The sequence below is a fragment of the Silurus aristotelis genome (genome assembly GCF_946808225.1).
Source record: "Silurus aristotelis genome assembly, chromosome: 11".
NCBI classification, from domain to species: domain Eukaryota; kingdom Metazoa; phylum Chordata; class Actinopteri; order Siluriformes; family Siluridae; genus Silurus; species Silurus aristotelis.
In genome coordinates, this window is record NC_139584.1 from 26919296 (window position 1) to 26938236 (window position 18941).

Genomic DNA, 18941 nt, shown 5'->3' on the forward strand with positions numbered 1-18941 from the left:
TGATCCTATTAAACGTTATAACTTAAGCATAATACATGGCTCAGTCTACATGGCTTGTATTGAAATATTTTCTCCATTCCTCCATGCATTCATCACTAAATGGTTATAGAATAAAATGATAATAAAATAAAGTATTAAAAAGAAACTCGCTCCTGCATGTTTCTTTTTTACCGAGGCTCGGTCCCAAACCGATCCCCCCCGCAGTTAAACAGTTCCCTAGGTCGGGAACAGGAACGGCGCCGGAGCGCGCGGTGGCTGCCCGCGGATACGCGCCGGCGGTTTGGGACGCGGCCGCGGTGTCTCTCCGATACGTTTTCCACTACGAGGCGCTTCCATTGTGACGTCGTGCCGTCGCGGCCGCGGCTCCTTTTGTGTCTCCATGTATGGGCATCTACGTCACGTTTTCGTTCCGCCCTTCCTCTCCTGGCTTGAACCAGGCAAAAGCGTTGGAGTTCCCTCGGCCGAGCGACACAGCGAGCAGTCAAGTCAGTGAGCGCGCTCGTGCAACCATCAACAAGCTCCTAGCGCGAGAGACTCGACTCCGAGACTTACAAACAATACAATAACAACATCAACAACAACAACCAGCAACCAAGCAATGCAGAATTGAAAGGAGAATTAATTAAAAAGAAAGACTAAAAAAGAAGAAGAAGGTTGATTTGAGTTGAGTTGAGTTGAGAGTTAGGGCATCTTCTCTTCGACCAGGGGGACTTGGATACAAAAAATTACTCGAAGGATTTTTTTTTTTGTGTGTGTGTGCTTTTTTTCTTCTATTTTTTGCTATTACGTTCTTTTGACTGCAGACGAGCGCGAGAGCCTGGAGGAGACCGCGGGCGAGTTGGAGCCCGCGCGCAGTCGCCGACACGAGCCCCTTGATTGAACTTGCTATGACAGGTCAATTAGCGGAGAAGCTCCCCCTTAACATGAGCAGTTTAATCAACGCCATACCTGACAGCCTGTACCCCGAGGAGGACATTCCCACTTCATCTATGAACATCTTCACCAGCACGGACTCCGTCTCGCACTACTCGCAAATGAACACAGGTGAGTTCACTTTCAGCGCGAGCTCCGCTGGAGAGATTTGTGACGTCCACAAGTTATGGCACAGTGGTGGGGGGGGGTGCAGTGCATAGGAACCGGGCGCGAGCCTCACTCCGGTGGTGGATGGAGATCAGATCGTGGGCATGATGGATGATGGATGTGTGATTGATGATAAGCAAGCAGGCTTTATTCCCCGTGTGAGCGCGCGCTATTCGGTGTTTGGGCGTGAGTGCGTTGTTTAGATGTTTAGTTGTTTAGATGTTTAGATGATGCTGATATGATGCTGATGATCCAGCCTGGGTAAGATGTCCATCAACGCACTGATACCGTTCTGATTCGCACTAAACAAAAGAACTCCAACATGGACAGTTCACAGGCACCCGCACGCTTTCACGTGTTAATATCATATGGGATCACGTGATTGACAGGGCATCCAGATGTTTAAGTGCACCTGCTGAACAAACACAGGCTCAGGGCCGAGTGTGGACACGAGTGTGGACACGCGCTCACAACCTAAATTCACATATTTCATCCTATTTTAAATATTAGTTTGCGTTGTGATTATTGGTATAAATGAATAAATCAGAAAGAGTAGAAATAAAGTGCGAACAATGAATGAAAATAAAGAAATGAATTAAAGGAATTTATACATATAAATAAACTCTTTTTTTGTAAAAAAAAAAAATAAATAAATACGGCTCGTGAATTACATCATTCTGCTTCTAATACTGTTATTATTATTATTATTATTATTATTATTATTATTATTATTATTATTATTATTATTATTATTATTATTATTGCTAGAGTCTAAATTAAATTCGTTTATTATATTTGTTAGAATTTTCTAATTCCTTAAAGAAATATTAGTCAGTGGTTTGTTATTTCGGGGCCCTGGCGCAGGTGGGCGGGTTTTTTTTTTTGTTGTTGTTTTTTTTTTCGGGGGGTCCGACGTGCGCGCTGTTTTCGAAATATATCTCGTGCCAAAAATCGCTTCACACGTGCACCCCTTCTACAAAACAGACACACACACACACACACACGCGCGCGCGCGCGCGCCCGTGCAACCTGCGCTAAACATGAAATCCGTTTGGAAACCTGTCAGGATATAATAATCAAAGATCTAATTTTATAAAGTGCTAATTTTAAAGACATTTTTATAGATTCCAGTCGACCATATAAGGACTGACGTGAATTGGAAATTGATTTCAAGTTGTAAAAATTAAAAATGGAAAAAAAATTAATAATATTTATAATATATATATATATAATTGCAAATTATCGTTCGAACAGAAATTAATTAATTGGCAAAAAAAAAAAAAAGAGAGGGATAAAGAGAGTGAGAGAGGAAGGAAATATATAAATATATAATGTGCAGAAAAGTGGTTATAAAACATGCAGAAATCATTGTTATATCATTGTCTATAATTCGCCAGGTGTTTAAAAAAATCGGTGTTAAATTGGAACAAATTATTAGCATTATATATATATATATATATATATATATATATATATATATATATATATATATATATATATATATATATATATATATACAACTCGCAAATGTACACACACACACACACACACACACACACACACATATATATATATATATGTGTGTGTGTGTGTGTGTGTGTGTGTGTGTGTGTGTGTGTGTGTGTGTGTGTGCATATATACATATATATTTATTATTATATTTATTATATTCCGGTATTTACATTTCGCTCATATTTCATTCAAGGTTAAAACACGTGAAAAAGCGTTTGACACGCGCTTTTGAACGCAGCCCGTGTTTCCTTCTCCTTCTTCAAGGAATATAATGGAAAATAATAAACCCGAAAAACACAAACTACATTGATTTACGGACAAAAATAATGTTATAATCTGAGAATCATGCAAATTAAAAAAGAAAAGAAAAACAAAAGAACCAAAATAGAGAAAGAAAAGGGGAAAAAACACCTGCAAAAAACACCAATATTATCATTTTTAATGCTAAACATCCCTTTGGGTTGCAAATATGACGGTTGAATATATATATATTTATATATATTTAGAAAAGTCCTGAATTGGAGAAGAAAGTCGGGTTTCTTTCTTGGTAAAAGAAAGTGCGCAGGTTATTTCTGGGTGTACCAGGGGTCAGGAGGTACTGCGTGTAATCAGCCGTGGACTTCTGAATGAGCTCCAGTTTATTACACACATTAATACATAGCTGCTCTCTCTATCTCGCTCTCTCTTACTGTCTCTGTCACACACACACACACACACACACATGCACACACACACGCACAAAAAAAATTCTCCAGTGTTAATTTAACACCTACAGTGTTTCATTTGAGTCCATCTGGACTTATAGTTGCACAATGAATGTTAATTTGTCCTCATGGCATCCGTCTCAATGGGGTTAAAAGTGACAGAAATGACACATCCACATTACATTCAATTAGATCCTAGTGAAATTTATGGCCGATCCAGATTGAGATGTTTTTAAGTAAAAAAAAAAAAGAAAAAGAAAGAAAGAAAACTTAGCCCAGGATCCTCAGAGAATTCAATGCATTTGCTTTTACACACACAAACACATATGTTTTGTTGTTTTTGTTTATTCTCATTAAGAATCGTAATTTGGTATATATTTAATGGAACTGGGTATCAGAGCACCAAGACAAATCCAGTGTCATGTCCTAGGGTTAGTGGGTTTTTTTTTCTGCAAGAAAATATCTTAAAAGTATCTTCTCTGTAGGACACGTTGTACTTTAGAACCTGATTGAGGGCAAAAAGAGAGAGAATGAGGAATAGATTGAGAGAAGGAGGAGGAGGAGGAGGAAAGGATCGTTATTTCGGTCAGCTGACAAACTTTTTTTTTTTGCTCTGTAGAAGATCTAATCATTGTTTGAAGCAAACAATTAGCAGAGGTACGATGTGATGGCATATTGTGTAAGCGAGTTGAAGGCTATTTCGTTTTTTCTCTAGAGGAGAACCTATTTTCAAACTAGAACCCCTAGTTTATTTTGGAACAGAAGTGTTTTCTTCAGGTTTTTCCTCCTCGGCTGACCTTTCCGTTTCTTCCCACAGATAATATCATGGACTTAGGAATGGGTGGTGAGAAGAGCAACAATGACCTCCCGTATGCTTCCAGTAGTTTCCAGTCGGGTCGAAGTGGGCAAACAGTTACCTATTTGGGAAAGTTTGCTTTCGACACCCCTCCTTCAGGAAGCATTGGCGGCTCAGGTTGGTGCCCGGATAACAACATCATCAGCCTGGTGAGTGCCGGCATCCTTGGTGTGTCCCCGTCCCCGGGCAGCATCACCACGCAGACGTCGTCATCGGGCGGCATGAGCGTCCAATCGTCGGACATTGACCAAGTGTACGCGCCCCCCCTTCCCGCCTACTCGGCCTGCAGTGACATGTACCAGGAGCAGGTGGCATTTCACCACAGCCCCGCAGCATCATCGTCACTGTCCTATGCACCATCCGAGTACCACAGTACTACCAAAGCCGTGGACGCCAGCCTGTTCTCCATGATCCCCGACTACAATCTGTTCCAGCACCAAGGTGGCGCTGGTGAAGCGGGCGCTATGGAACACAAGCCCTTCCAAAGCGTGGAGCCCCTCCGCGTAAACCCGCCACCCATCACACCCCTCGAGACCATTCGGGCATTTAAGGACAAGCAGCAGTTGCAGCCGGGCTTCCTGGGCTCGCAGCAGCACCACGTTCCCCAGCACCACCACCACCACCAGGGCCAAACGCTCACCCTGAAACCTGTGCGCCCTCGCAAGTACCCGAACCGGCCTAGCAAAACGCCAGTGCACGAGCGCCCCCATGCCTGCCCGGCCGAGCACTGCGACCGGCGTTTCTCGCGTTCCGACGAGCTCACGCGCCACCTGCGCATCCACACAGGCCACAAGCCTTTCCAGTGCCGCATCTGCATGCGATCCTTCAGCCGCAGTGACCACCTGACCACCCATATTCGTACACACACCGGCGAGAAGCCGTTTTCCTGCGACTTCTGCGGACGCAAGTTTGCCCGCAGCGACGAGCGCAAGCGGCATGCCAAAGTGCACCTCAAGCACAAGGACAAAAAACCCGCCGAGAAGGCGGGCAGCTCGAGCGCCACAGCGACCTCGGCAACTCGCTCGTCCCCACCCGGTTCCTGTGGGAGCGGCGGGGCCAGTGGGGCCAACGTCCTGACTGTTACCACATGCGCATAGGACCGAGACTGTCACTAGTGTTCGAGAAGAATGGGGGACGATGAAACTGAGCTCTTTCCTTTCTTCAGAAAGGCCTAGCCATTGACTCTTACAAACTCTCCCTCCCTTCATGCATTAGTTTTTTGGTTACAATGTTTTTTTTGTTTTGTTTTGTTTCATTTTTATATAAGGTGGTGTAATCACGTTCACGTATGCCCTTACCCGAGGGGTCGAGGGGGCACACTAGTGTTTCATGGCAGGGAGAATAGCAGAACGGGGTAGCAGCCGGTGGACAGTCAGGTCATTCCAGGGAAAAAACAAAAAACAGGGCGATTTTTCTTTTCTTTTCGGAAAAAGCATTACAGGCTCAGGGAGTCCTCACTTCCGGCTCCATGGACCCTTCGCACTCCACTGATATTACCGTCTGGGTCACATTTCGAAAAAATTTACTAGAGAATACAAGCTAACCAACACTTGGCGTCGATTATTTTTTTACACCATGTTTGTCGATGGCTAATCAAAAATCTATATATATATTTAAAAAAAAATGCAATTTAATTTTAACTTTAATAATGTTTTGTTTGGGCTGCACTTGTCATTTGTTTTTTTGTTGTTTTTTTCTCTTAAAAAACACTGCCTGTTCATTATAAATTTTTTTTTTTTTTTTTACGGAAATGTGCCAAATCAGTCTCAATCCTCCAGCCAATTGATTTTGTCTCGTCATTCTCGTTGAGTGTCGCAGGGATTGTTACGGCGAAGCGACTGGACTGTGGAAGTTGCAGGGAAAGCCTCGAATATCATCACCGTGAAATTCGGAAGAGTGTTTTTTTTTTTTTTTAGTCCACGTTATTTGAAATATCTCAAAATCCCATCAGTACAATTAAGAGGATCTGGGATGCCTGGTTGGTAAACAGTGACAGCTTGGCTGTACAATAGCACGAAAAAACCAAAACAACTAAAGCAAGCGTGCATCTTGGCATCCGAGCTCACTAAGTGCGGTTTACTTATTAGCCTAAAATGATGAGAAAGTATAAAAGTGTAAAGTACGTGACACTGAAAGGCCCGAAAGCCTTCCACGTGCTCTTTAAATCTGAGATTTGCAATCGTCCTGCCATTTCATCGTTTTGATATGTTTTTATTTTCCTCTGTAACAGTGACGGATATTTTTTATTTCCTTTTCTGCACGTCGGTAGCGTGTCTGGACGAAGCACTGAAGCGAAAGGACATTTCTGTGAGCAATACGCGTGAGCCCGAAACCCTCGGGGTCACAGGGAGTCGAAAAAGAAAAAAAGAAAAAAAAAACGATGTGAAATGTGAAACGTTCGTGCTCATGATGATATTTCCGTTTCGTGTCGTCGTCGGTGCTGTAGCTGTTGTTTCAATGATGACTCACCGAGTCGCCATTGGTTTCTCTTTGCTACGTCTCACGCGTCCTGTTTGTTCGGCACACGTTCGAACACACGCTCACACACTTTCACACACACACACACACACACACACACACACACACACACACACACACACACACACACACACACACACACACACAGCCTAAACCATTAAAAAAAAAAAAAGAACAGCCTTAACACACGGCTGATCCGGGACACCGGCATCCTGACTGAAATTCAGCCATATGCATGACATCAGAGATGCTTTTCGATGAACGCCGTTCAGACGGTTCATTATTTTTTGTTTGTTTATTTTTTCGTTCATTTCTGTATGTTTTGTTCTATTTTCTTTCTTCCTTTACAGCCCCCTAATGTTGTATCCGTTGTTGTTGTTGTTGTTGTTGTTTTATTTCTTTCATTTATTTGTTCTTCCTCCTACAAGGAACTCCTGAGAGATTCGGATTATCCGAGAGTCTTCTGTACAGTCGTCCATCCAAACACACGGCTGCTCTGTGTTTTTCTACTACGAATGTACAGGAAAAAGCAATGCGCTTCAGTATTACAGCGTGTGTCCGTGCGAATAACACACATACACACACACACACACACGCATGCACACACACACACACACACACACACACGCACGCTCTCTCTCTATCCTCCGCACTCCCAGATCCCGCTGGATACAAAAGGGTGTGTTCATGTATGTACATTTCTGAAGACTGTGTACATAATGTAGAATGTGTTTTTTTTTTTTTATGTGTGTGTGTGCGTTTAAAAAAGAAAAAAAACAAAAAAAAAAACGTTGTCCGACAGTGTCAAACCTGATGCATCCTACGTCCTGAATTTATTGTTTTTGTGTATAATATACAAAGATGGAGACACACTGAATGATGTGTTTATTAAAGAAATAAACCATAAGGTTATTTGGAACAAAAAGAACATTTGTGTAGCGTGTGTTTGTGCGCATGTGTGTGTGTGTCAATATGTCAATATGTCACTATGTCAATATGTTCGGTCTTCATTAGCAGCCTCGTGAAGATGAATCGATGCGCTGGAGGATGCGGTTGAGCGTGTTGCCCGCGGGCCAGATCTTGCCAGAAAGTGATCTGGATGTAAAACGCAGAGGCCCGAATGCAAACATACGACGCTATTAGAATAGTTCGGTGCTGCTTTTTCGCTCGTCCCCCTTGTGACCCCTGCACATCGTACGCCTAATAAACTGACCCGTTTAGTGCTGAGCCTCGCCGTCCTGCACAAAACCCTACCACTTGCTGGCGTTTGCGTGTCCTGGCACTCTGCCACGCGTCCTCCAATTAACACGGCCTCCGACGGTTCCGTCTTCGCTCGGCTTTTCGGGATGAATGGAAACCGTAGGCGTTGCTCGACGTCGGCTAATCGAGCAGCATGGATTTCAGTACGCGTTAGCGCAGACAATTTTTGACAGCGTTTCGAACTCATCTGGGGATACGATGGCAATATAGAAGCTGACAGTATACACCGGCATCAGTGTTAACGCTGTGGGACCCATGGTGCACTTGTGATGGTGGTAGTTCAGTGGTTAAAGCTCTTGGTTAGTGATCAGAAGGTCAGGGGGTTCAAGCCCTGGTATCACCAAACTGCCATTTCTGGGGCTCTTAAACCCAAATTAACGCTCTGGGGCGCTTCCTAACATCGCTGCTGGGATGTGCGAAGACAGAATGTTCTGCTATAAAGTACATGTGAAAAGTATAAAGCACCTTTCTTTCTTTGTAACAGTGGCACCAATGGGATTTTTCTAGTTCCACAAAATTTAGAGACTTTTTTTTTCTCTTCAAACTGTCTAGGGCAATCCAATGTCCAAAATTGCAGTGCGTCCTGGGAATTTTCTCGAATCCTGTCCTGAAATTCGGATTAATATTATCTTGATGAGAAAACATCCCAGGAACCTATACCACTCAATTTTTTTTCACACAAAACCGCACTACCTACATTATAAGGACGTCCTTTTTTAATTTCAACGTGGCACAAAGTTCCCATGGGACTAACAAAGCGATAAAAACAACCAAACAAGACCTTGGACCAGGGGTGTGCAATCTTTTTACAAAACGCCAGTGTGGGTGCAGGTTTTCATTTCAACCAAGCAAAACACCAAACAATTCTACCGGTTTATATCACGATTTCAATGACTATCAGATGTGGCCCCTGATTGGTTGAAATTTGTGGCCCTTTGTGAAAAAGATTAGACACTCCTGCCTTAGACATATATATTATATAAAGTAGGTTTCAGGTTCGAGTCATGATGTTACACTATGGGTCCATCAAAGAGTTGGCGATTTAGCAAAAAAAGGGGTTGGAGGAAGCTCTCAGGACGTCTCGTATGTGGGGTTAATAGGAATAAGGCGTAAAAGACGAATACGAGGGTTATGCCGTCAGCCAGGTCATAAATCGAACGATTTTAACAATTGTTGGCGATGGTTTCAAGAGAAAGATAATAAATAAATAGCAGTTTTGAATTGTAGCAAATATGTAGCTTTTTTTTTTCACGATAAAAATGCAGCAAAATTGTCGCTGTATAGTTTCGCAATTCAATTTAATTTAGACTAAGATTATGTCTGAAACACAGATTTGGGCTGCAGAGAGAGAGAGAGAGAGAGAGAGAGAGAGAGAGAGAGAGAGAGAGAGAGAGAGAGCGCTCATGTTGTGTTTGCTGTAAGAGGAAAATCTTAGCATGAATAGGTTACGCGCTTTGATCGAAAAGGCAAACGCTGACACTCTCTATGGATTTGGCTCCTGCGCTCTTCCACCGCTTCTTGTTCTTTTTGGACTGATATCTTTATTTCTCAGGGATGGTTCTACATGATATGGGGAGAGGGGGGGTAGGCAAAAAAGCATGAAAAAAAAAAAAAAACACTTGTTTTCTTTAGTGTTACAAAAATAGCTTCTGGCACAAGTGTTTGTTTCTTTGATTTGGATTATTTATTTATTTATTTATTTCCACTGAATATTTTATTTATTTATTTGCCAAAAACCGTCAGAAAGCCGGGCCAAAGAGAAGCAGCAAAACAGAGAAGATAGTGTGTGCAGATCAGATACAAGTAAAGCCTTTGGGTGTGTGTGTGTGTTTGAGAGAGTGTGTGGGTCTGTGTTAAAGCCAGAGATAGTTCGGTGTTTACATGTTCTGTATCAGACAGGTCAGCGTTTTTGAAGGCAAAATATAGCCATAAAAAAAAAAAAAAGAAAAGAACGGCTGGCAAAACAGTACAATACTATTGTACAATCATTCCTCCAGACCACGGCTCTCTTGAATTCTTTGATCTGATTGGTCAGAAGGTGGGGAGTCATTTTAGCTCGGACATACTCAGACACTTGATCTCAACGTATCTACTGTGATGGACATTTCAAACTGGGTGTGGAGAGGGTTGTGCATTTCACACCTACGCCTTCAGTGGTGTCCTGCCTGATCAGTCCACCTCTTAATACTATCATTATGACACCACTATAAAAAGCATCGATATTATGGAGAAGCAGAATCACACACAGAATCTCATACAGCGAGAATAAATGGCATCACTAAAGCAAGAAACACAATGAACACAATTCAACACGTCTTCTTTCACTGCAGCCACAACTATTATATTAACCTCATAAAATGACCTCCGACCATGGAAACCCCTGGAATTACCATTTTCAAGGGGATTTGAATTGAAGGCAAATTGTGTGTTTTTGTGTAAATTCTACAGGAAAGAAAACATTAAAGTATAATTGGTTCATAAAAATATTTAACAACTGTTTTGGACTGTTTTGGGTGACTTTTCCTCAAGATGCCCAGATTTTCTTTGAAAGGCCATCTATAAATGTAATACCTCCTCCTCTGTCAGCTACTGTGAAATAAAACAGCTATTAAATCCACATGAATATATTTAAGCATGTGCAACTTGCTACAGATATGGTTTGAACATGCCAATGTTGTTGGACGCCTGCTAGATGGCCCTCTAAATCTGATTGGTTAAAACTACAGCTTTTTAAGGGCTCAATGTTTCCAAACTGTTTCTCGAGGAGGCCGAGGCGTGGCCTTTAAAGAGTCACATAGATGAACATGGCAGAGGTAGATCTGCAGCTTCCTGGAGATGAAACGGGAAAAGAACATCTGGTTTTATTTAATCTTTTTTTTTTCTGAACTATCTGTACCATACTGAATTGCAGAGCATCATAGTTTTTCCTGCTTCATATGTGTCTTTAATGTATCGTATCGTTGGCTACGCATCAAGATATCCATACACTTCACTATATATATATTTTTATCATTTTTAAAATGACATTAATTAATTTTTATTTATTTCATGAATAAATATGTTTACTGATTAGTAATTCAATTGGGCAATTAATTATTAATTAAATTAGCTTATCAATTAGTAATTGAATTAATAATTCAATCATATACTGTGTATTATTTTAATAATAATAATAATATAATGTGCACATTATTGTGTATGACAATATAAAGAAACCCCCCAACAGACCTCTTGCACTTGATTCTGCAGTCTGTAGAGGGTCTGGGGGTGGAACTGGGTGAAACTGGTCCATGATTCAAAAAAGTTACCGCTAAAAAAGAGGACTTTCTTCCCGTGCTCTGATATTCAATGTTAAACTGAAGCTCTTGACATGCCTTCAATAATAAAAAGGAAAAATTAATCAGACTTGCATTACGGGTCGCCCCACTTGAATATTACTATCGCTTCACATCTCGCCGTTTCTTCATGTAGTATTTATTGCTTCAGGGATTTTTCCTGCATCCTGTCCAGGTTTAAAAGTCTATACGAGCTGCGTAACTAATGTCCGATCGCAAAAATAGCTTCGGGTTTGAGTGTTGTTACCCAGTCATTAGCAGCAAAAACAATGAAACGGAGAGAAAAAATAAGCAAAAAGGTATTTTGAATATTTTTGGTATGTTGATTAGCAACTTAGCAAACAATACAGGAGCTTATTTAAAAAAAAAAAAAAAACTGTAGATTTTGATACAGTGAAGTTTTCTACCATTTATGGAGAGAGTCTCCAGTTTCGGGTCTTTGTAACACTCAGAGGTAAAGATTCAAGTTTTGGTTTTTATATCTATGGCATTTGGCTGAAGCCCCTTATACAGAGCGACTTACAATTACATCATATATACAACTTGAGCAGTTGAGACTTAAGGGCCATACTCAAGGACCCAGCAGTGGCAACATGGTGTTGCTGGGATTTAAACTCACAACCTTCCGATCAAAAATCTTTCATATTTCAGCGATGTTAGGAATCTGGGGTCAGAGCGCAGGGTGTTCAAAGGGTTAAGAGCCTCGCTCAAGGGCCGAAGCTAGGTGATACTGGGGCTTGAACCCCAACTAATCAGAACCTTAGCCACTGAGCTACCATGCAATCTGTCATGGCAGCATATAACAAAACTATTCCCAGTTTGTTAATGACATGGTTATTACCCTGCTGTAATGCAGCGCTCAGGTTCACTGGCACTCGCAAAAACAATGCAATAGTGATCGATGTGAATCAGAAAAAGGCAGAGTTTCCTGAGGCAGAGCAAGATTAATAGATCTACCTCGATTTATCTAGAGCCAGGAGCCCAAACTTTTTCTATTAAAGGGCAAGAAATCCAACTGGATTGGACGAAAGAGATGCAACTCACTTCAATTTTAGTTTCATAGAGTTTTGAGACTTTTCATTGTTTTTCTCTACACACCGTCCAGGGCAATCCAATGTCTAAAGTTGCAGTGCATCCTAGGAATTTTCTCTAAACCTGTCTTGAAATTAGGAGTGATATTATCTTGGTGAGAAAACATCCCAGGAACCTACACCACCCAACACCACCATTTTTTTCCACACAAAACCGCACTACCTACATTATAAGGACGTCCATTTTTTAATTCAACGTGGCACAAAGTTCCCATGGGACTAACAAAGTGATAAAAACAACCAAACAAGACCTTGGACCAGGGGTGTGCAATCTTTTCACGAAAGGCCAGTGTGGGTGCAGGTTTTCATTTCAACCAAGCAAAACACCAAACAATTCTACCGGTTTAAATCATGATTTTTAACTTCAATGACTATCAGATGTGGCCCCTGATTGGTTGGAATAGAAACCTGCACCCACACTGGCCCACACTCCTGTATGTGGATTTATCTAGAGCCAGGAGCCCAAACTTTTTCTATTGAAGGGCAAGAAATCCCTTGATCGGCCGAAAGAGAATGCTGCATTAGACCAAACGGTATCATGATAGTAGCCATGGTTGCTCTTAGTGGTTAAGGCATTGGTCTTTGGATCTAAAGGTAGTAAAGATCCCAGACCAAGCTGCCACTCCTGGGCCCCTGAGAAAGGCCCTTAACGCCATAGCTGCTCAATTATATGAATGAGATGTAAATCACTCTGAATAAGGGCGCCTGCCAAATGCCGTCAATGTAAATGTAAGTTAAGTCAGATCAAGTAAACTTTTATTGTCATTCCAACCAAATACAATGAGACTAAAAAATTGTTTTCGCAGCAATTTGTGAAAAACATCAATTTTACGGTTGTCCGTGTGTGTGTGTGCGTGTGTGTGTGTGTGTGTGTGTGTCGGTCCAGTTCCTTTGTATTGGTTAGTCGAACGGATTGCGCAAAGAACAGCCTATAACAGTCTGTTATTATTTTTGTTGTGTTTTTGTTGTATGTTGTATTATTGTTGATGTTATTATGTTGTGTTGTTGTACGGTCGTTGTTGTCCTTGTGCTGTTATGTTGTTTTTTTGTTGTTAATATGTTGTGTTGTTGTTATTGTTGTTGTGTAGGTGTTGTGTGGTTGTTGTGTTATTGTACCATGACCTCAGAAACCTGTGAAACTCTCACTCCGCTATCCTTTTAACAACCAAATACGAAAAACCCCGTCGTTCCCTAAAAGAGTGCACTACCCAGTGACGGTTTGAATGACTTTCACACCCTATCTAGTGCACTTTGATATGATTTGCTCTTGATTTGGGACGCAGACCAGGTCCCACTTAACCAGTTCCTGGTTGCAGAGTTGTATGGAAACAGGTAGAAAAGGCGATGTGTGTGGGAATAAAGTTGTGTTTTGCGGGTAAATTGGAGTGAACACGACAACATGAGCTGGTACGTACCACTAACATCGTCTTATAAAACGAGTTCTGGGCATTTTTCTAATAAATAACGAGCTATTAGGGTCGGTTTGTCGAGGCTAGTCAGCTAGCGTTTACCTCAGACTGCTAGCATGTAGCTTTCCCGTGTCATGTTTACAGTGTGTACATAAGAACGAAATAAGTTCAGTAAAAACACTTGTTTTTGTTTGTTTGTTTGTTTCCTTAAAATGTTGAGCTTTTGTTTTCGATTTGAAGACCATTTAAAGGCTTCTAAGTTTCTTATTAATAGAAAAACACAGATATTTCGGCTAGTTTGGTTGGTCTGTACAGATTAGCTTGCTAACGTCTTCCACCAAGTTTTAGTTTTGGTTTTGGGTTTTTGTGATTATTGATATTAAATCTGAGTTTATAACTATTCGTGCTTGTTCTTCGACTCAATAAAACTAATGTAAAGTATTATATTTGGCTTAAAAGTCACTAAGCAGCTTTATAAGCGTGTTATATGAGGAATAGTTTAGTGGAGTGAATGACAGTCTTTTGCTCAGACAGAGAAATAATCCATAAAGAATTGTTTATTTAAATATATGTGTGTGTGTGTGTGTGTGTGTGTGTGTGTGTGTGTGTGTGTGTGTGTGTGTGTAATCATGTCTCAGGATTCATTAAATTAAATGTCATTTCTATATAACCTTTAAATGGCTTACAATGCTAAAATACAAGTTTGTATTTTTATTTTCTAGGTATATATAATGTAAATAAACAAATCTATTTGCTATATGAACCACCATATTGTCCACTGTAGGGACAAAAGTGTGTGGACACCTGAGCATATGTCCTTTCTGAACATCTCATTCCACAATTGGTCGCCATTCGCTGTTCTAAGAACCTCCACTCTTCTGGGAAGATGTTCCACTTGATTTTTTTTCTCTGACGTTTACATTAGAGCACATTGAAATTCTTTTTTTCGCATATCCCAGCAATATTAGTAAGCCGCAGTCAGACAGGATACAGTGCCCCTGGAGCACAGAAGGTTAAGGGCCTTGTTCAAGGGCCCAAAGAGTGGAAGCTCGGATCTTGAACCTCTGACCTACTGATCAGTAACCCAGAGCTTTAACCACTTGGAGATTTATTCAGTCACAAGGGTGTTAGTAAAGTCAGGTACTGATGAAGGTGAGGAGGGGTGCAGTCAGCGTTCACATTCATCCCAAAGGTGTTCAATAGGGGTGAGCTTTATAGCAGGAGACCTTCCACTCCTTCCACTTTAGTGCCGGGTCGCACAGATTCTGTTTCTTGCAATTGTTTAAGTTTTGTTTTGTAGTTCTGTATTATTGTGAGTGGAGTTACAGTTTGAAAACGCATATTTTAGACGTAACTTTTAGAAAAACGCTCTACAAAGTGGATACGTTTGTGTGCGGACTGTAAAAAACGGAGGCTTTTGAAAAAAAACAATGGGCGCGTCGCCACGTTTCATAGAGCTGGAAAGTAAAGTCAACGGCAGGCGGAAATGCGTTTCCGTTTTACTCGGGAGCAGTACTGGGACGCGAGGGTTTTCAGACATTTTCAAAGCAACTTCTGGGACACGATTGTGGACACGGATCGTTTTTTCAAATTGATCCGGATCAGTGTTAGATGTATCCTGAAGCATATTTTTACAGATTTGGCTTTGTGCACAGGGGCATTGTCGTCCCGGAAACAGCTTTGGGCCTCTTAGTTCACGTGAAGAGAAAATTTAATGCTACAGCATCCTAAGACATTCTGTACAAACCGCCGCCTCTGACTTTGTGGTAACAGAAACGGCAAAAAACGATTCTGCACCCACATTAATCCTGATCAATTATAAAAACGCGTCTTGGTAAATGCAGGTGTATGAAACGGTGCGAGAGTTCTTTACATTTTTCTTTTCTTTTCTTCTTCTTCTTCTTTCGGCTGCTCCCATTAGGGGTCGCCACAGCGGATCATCCGTCTCCATACCACCCTGTCCTCTACATCTGCCTCTTTCACACCAACTACCTGCATGTCTTCCCTCACCACATCCATGAACCTCCTCCTTGGCCTTCCTCTTTTCCTCCTACCTGGTGGCTCCATCTTCAGCATTTTTCTACCAGTATAATTCATGTCCCTCCTCTGCACATGTCCAAACCATCTCAATCTCGCCTCCCTCACCTTGTCACCAAAACATCCTACATGTGCTGTCCCTCTAATAAACTCATTTCTAATCTTGTCCATCCTCGTCACTCCCAACGAAAACCTTAACATCTTCAGCTCTGCTACCTCCAGCTCCACCTCCTGTCTTTTACTCAATGCCACTGTCTCTAATCCATACAACATCGCAGGTCTCACCACAGTCCTATAAACTTTCCCTTTCATTCTTGCAGATACCCTTCTATCACAAATCACTCCTGTCACTCTTTTCCACCCACTCCACCCTGCCTGCACTCTTTTCTTTACTTCTCTAACACACTCTCCATTACTTTGCACTGTTGACCCCAGGTACCTGAACTCCTCCACCTTCTCCACCTCTTCTCCCTGCAACCGCATCACTCCACTGCCCTCCCTCTCATTCACACACATGTACTCTGTCTTACTCCTACTGACTCTCATTCCCCTTCTCTCCAACGCATATCTCCACCTCTCCAGGCTCTTCTCAACCTGCTTTCTACTCTCACCACAAATCACAATATCGTCTGCAAACATCATAGTCCAGGGAGACTCCTGTCTGACCTCGTCCGTCAACCTGTTCATCACCACTGCAAACAGGAAAGGGCTCAGGGCCGATCCTTGATGCAGTCCAACCTTCACCCTGAACCAGTCTGTCGTACCTACTGCACACTTCACTGCCGTCACACTGTCCTCATACATGTCCTGCACCACCCTCACATACTTCTCTGACACACCTGACTTCCTCATACAATACCACAACTCCTCTCTCGGCACCCTGTCGTACGCCTTCTCTTAATCCACAAATACACAATGCAGCTCCTTCTGTCCTTCTCTATACTTCTCCATCAACATCCTCAAAGCAAATAAGGCATCTGTGGCGCTCTTCCTCGGCATGAAACCATACTGTTGCTCACAGATGGTCACCTCTTCTCTCAGCCTGGCTTCCACTACTCTTTCCCATAACTTCATGGTGTGACTGATCAACTTAATTCCCCTGTAGTTACTGCAGGTCTGCACATCTGCCTTATGCTTAAAGATCGGCACCAGCACACTCCTTCTCCATTCCTTAGGCATCCTCTCCCCTTCCAGAATCCTGTTAAACAATCTGGTTAAAAACTCCACTGCCATCTCTCCTAAACATCTCCACGCTTCTACCGGTATGTCATCTGGTCCAACCGACTTTCCATTCTTCATCCTCTTAATCGCTGCTCTCACTTCCTCCCTACTAATCCTATCTACATCCTGCTTCACCAACTCCACATTCTCCAACCTTCTCTCTCTCTGATTTTCCTCATTCATCAGCTGCTCAAAATACTCCCTCCATCTTCTCAACACACTCTCCTCATTAGTCAACACATTTTCCTCTCCATCCTTTATTGCTCTAACTTGCAGTACATCCTTCCCAGCTCGGTCCCTCTGCCTGGCCAATCGGTATAAATCCTTTTCTCCTTCCTTAGTGTCCAACCTCTTATACAGCTCCTCATATGCCTTTTCCTTGGCTTTCGCCACATCCCTTTTTACCTGCTGCCGCATCTCCTTGTACTCCTGCCTACTTTTCTCATCACTCTGTCGATCCCACTTCTGTTTTGCCAACCTCTTTCCCCTAATGCTCTCCTGCACTTCCTCATTCCACCACCACGTCTCCTTGTCTTGCTTTCTATTTCCAGATGTCACACCAAGTACTTTTCTAGCTGCCTCCCTCATCACTCCTGCAGTAGTTGCCCAATCATCCGGCACCTCTTCACCACCACCAAGCCCCTGTCTGACCTCTTCCCTGAACCTCACACTACACTCTTCCTCCTTTAGTTTCCACCATCTTATTCTTCTTTCAATCTTTACTTTCCTCCTCTTCTTCTTCGCCTCCAAAACCATCCTACAGACCACCATCTGATGCTGTCTAGCTACACTGTCCCCCGCCAACACCTTACAGTCTCCAATCTCCTTCAGGTTGCATCTCCTACACAGAACATAATCCACCTGTGTGCACCTTCCTCCACTCTTATACGTCACCCTATGATCCTCCTTCTTCTTAAAATACGTGTTCACCACTGCCATTTCCATCCTTTTAGCAAAATCTACCACCATCTGCCCTTCCACATTCCTCTCCTTAAAACCATACCTACCCATCACCTCCTCATCACCTCTGTTCCCTTCACCTACATGCCCATTAAAGTCTGCCCCAATCACCAATCGTTCTTTCCTAGGTACACCATCTACCACTTCATCTAATTCACTCCAGAATCTTTCCTCCTCCTCCATCTCACAGCCAACTTGTGGAGCATAGGCACTGATGACATTTATCATCATCCCTTCAACCTCCACCTTCACGATCATCACCCTATCAGAAACTCTCTTCACCTCCACTACACTCTTACTGTACTCTTCCTTCAGAATCACCCCTACACCATTTCTCTTTCCATCCACACCATGATAAAACAGTTTAAACCCACCTCCAATGTTCCTGGCCTTACTCCCTTTCCACTTGGTCTCCTGAACACACAACACATCTACCTTTTTCCTCTCCATCATATCAGCTATCTCTCTCCCTTTACCCGTCATAGTACCAACATTTAAAGTACCAACCCGAACCTCTACTCTCCTACACTGCTCCTTTTCCTGCCGTCTCTGTAGACGTCTTCCTCCTCTCCTTCTCCTCCTTCATTTTTATTTTCTTTTGCTGCACAAAAACACTTGTTCAGTGTTGACTGGAGTCAATCTGTAGAGAAAAGTTTGCATTTGCAGATTTATACGAGATATTATGGACTTGGCCTCCTCTCCAAACCTGGGTGATGTTCGTGTCCAGCGAAAACAGAGCTGTTTGAAACGCTGCATTTAAGTTAATGTAAAAGTCTTTCATGTTGCAATGTGGACTGATAAAACAGAGATTCTCAAAGCGAAGCACTTTCTAGTTCTGGGTTACTTGCAGCAAATCAAATATAAATAAAAAATAAAAAAAGGTTTTCCTCGACATCTTTTCTTTACTATTACATATTGCACGATTATAACTCTGTACATCTACTTGGATTATTAATGCAGTCAGAATTTCACTGTATGAATCAGTAGAAAGAAACGGA

At 42.2% G+C, this 18941-nt stretch overlaps 2 protein-coding genes across 4 annotated transcripts in view; both read left to right on the top strand.

Annotated features, from left to right (window-relative positions):
• Positions 1-211: 211 nt before the first annotated feature.
• Positions 212-7558, top strand: egr3 (early growth response 3). 2 transcript variants are annotated; one of them, XR_014535624.1, is made up of 3 exons: positions 212-1044; positions 4114-6050; positions 6116-7558. XR_014535624.1 is itself a non-coding variant. In XM_083554056.1 (2 exons), exons 1-2 carry the CDS (start codon positions 888-890, stop codon positions 5247-5249), a joined length of 1293 nt encoding a protein of 430 aa, XP_083410182.1. In that variant the 5' UTR covers positions 212-887; the 3' UTR covers positions 5250-7558. The 2 variants fall into 2 exon arrangements, 1 of the variants encoding a protein (XP_083410182.1); XM_083554056.1 differs by having other exon boundaries at positions 4114-7558.
• A 6013-nt stretch (positions 7559-13571) lies between these two features.
• Positions 13572-18941, top strand: part of bin3 (bridging integrator 3) — a 45802-nt gene continuing 40432 nt past the window's right edge. The window contains exon 1 of one of the 2 annotated variants that reach the window (XM_083554057.1): positions 13572-13723. In XM_083554057.1, coding sequence (XP_083410183.1) covers positions 13716-13723 — 8 coding nt within the window. In that variant the 5' untranslated portion in view covers positions 13572-13715. The remainder of the gene's footprint in view (positions 13724-18941) is intronic. The other variant, XM_083554058.1, reaches the window with a different exon arrangement.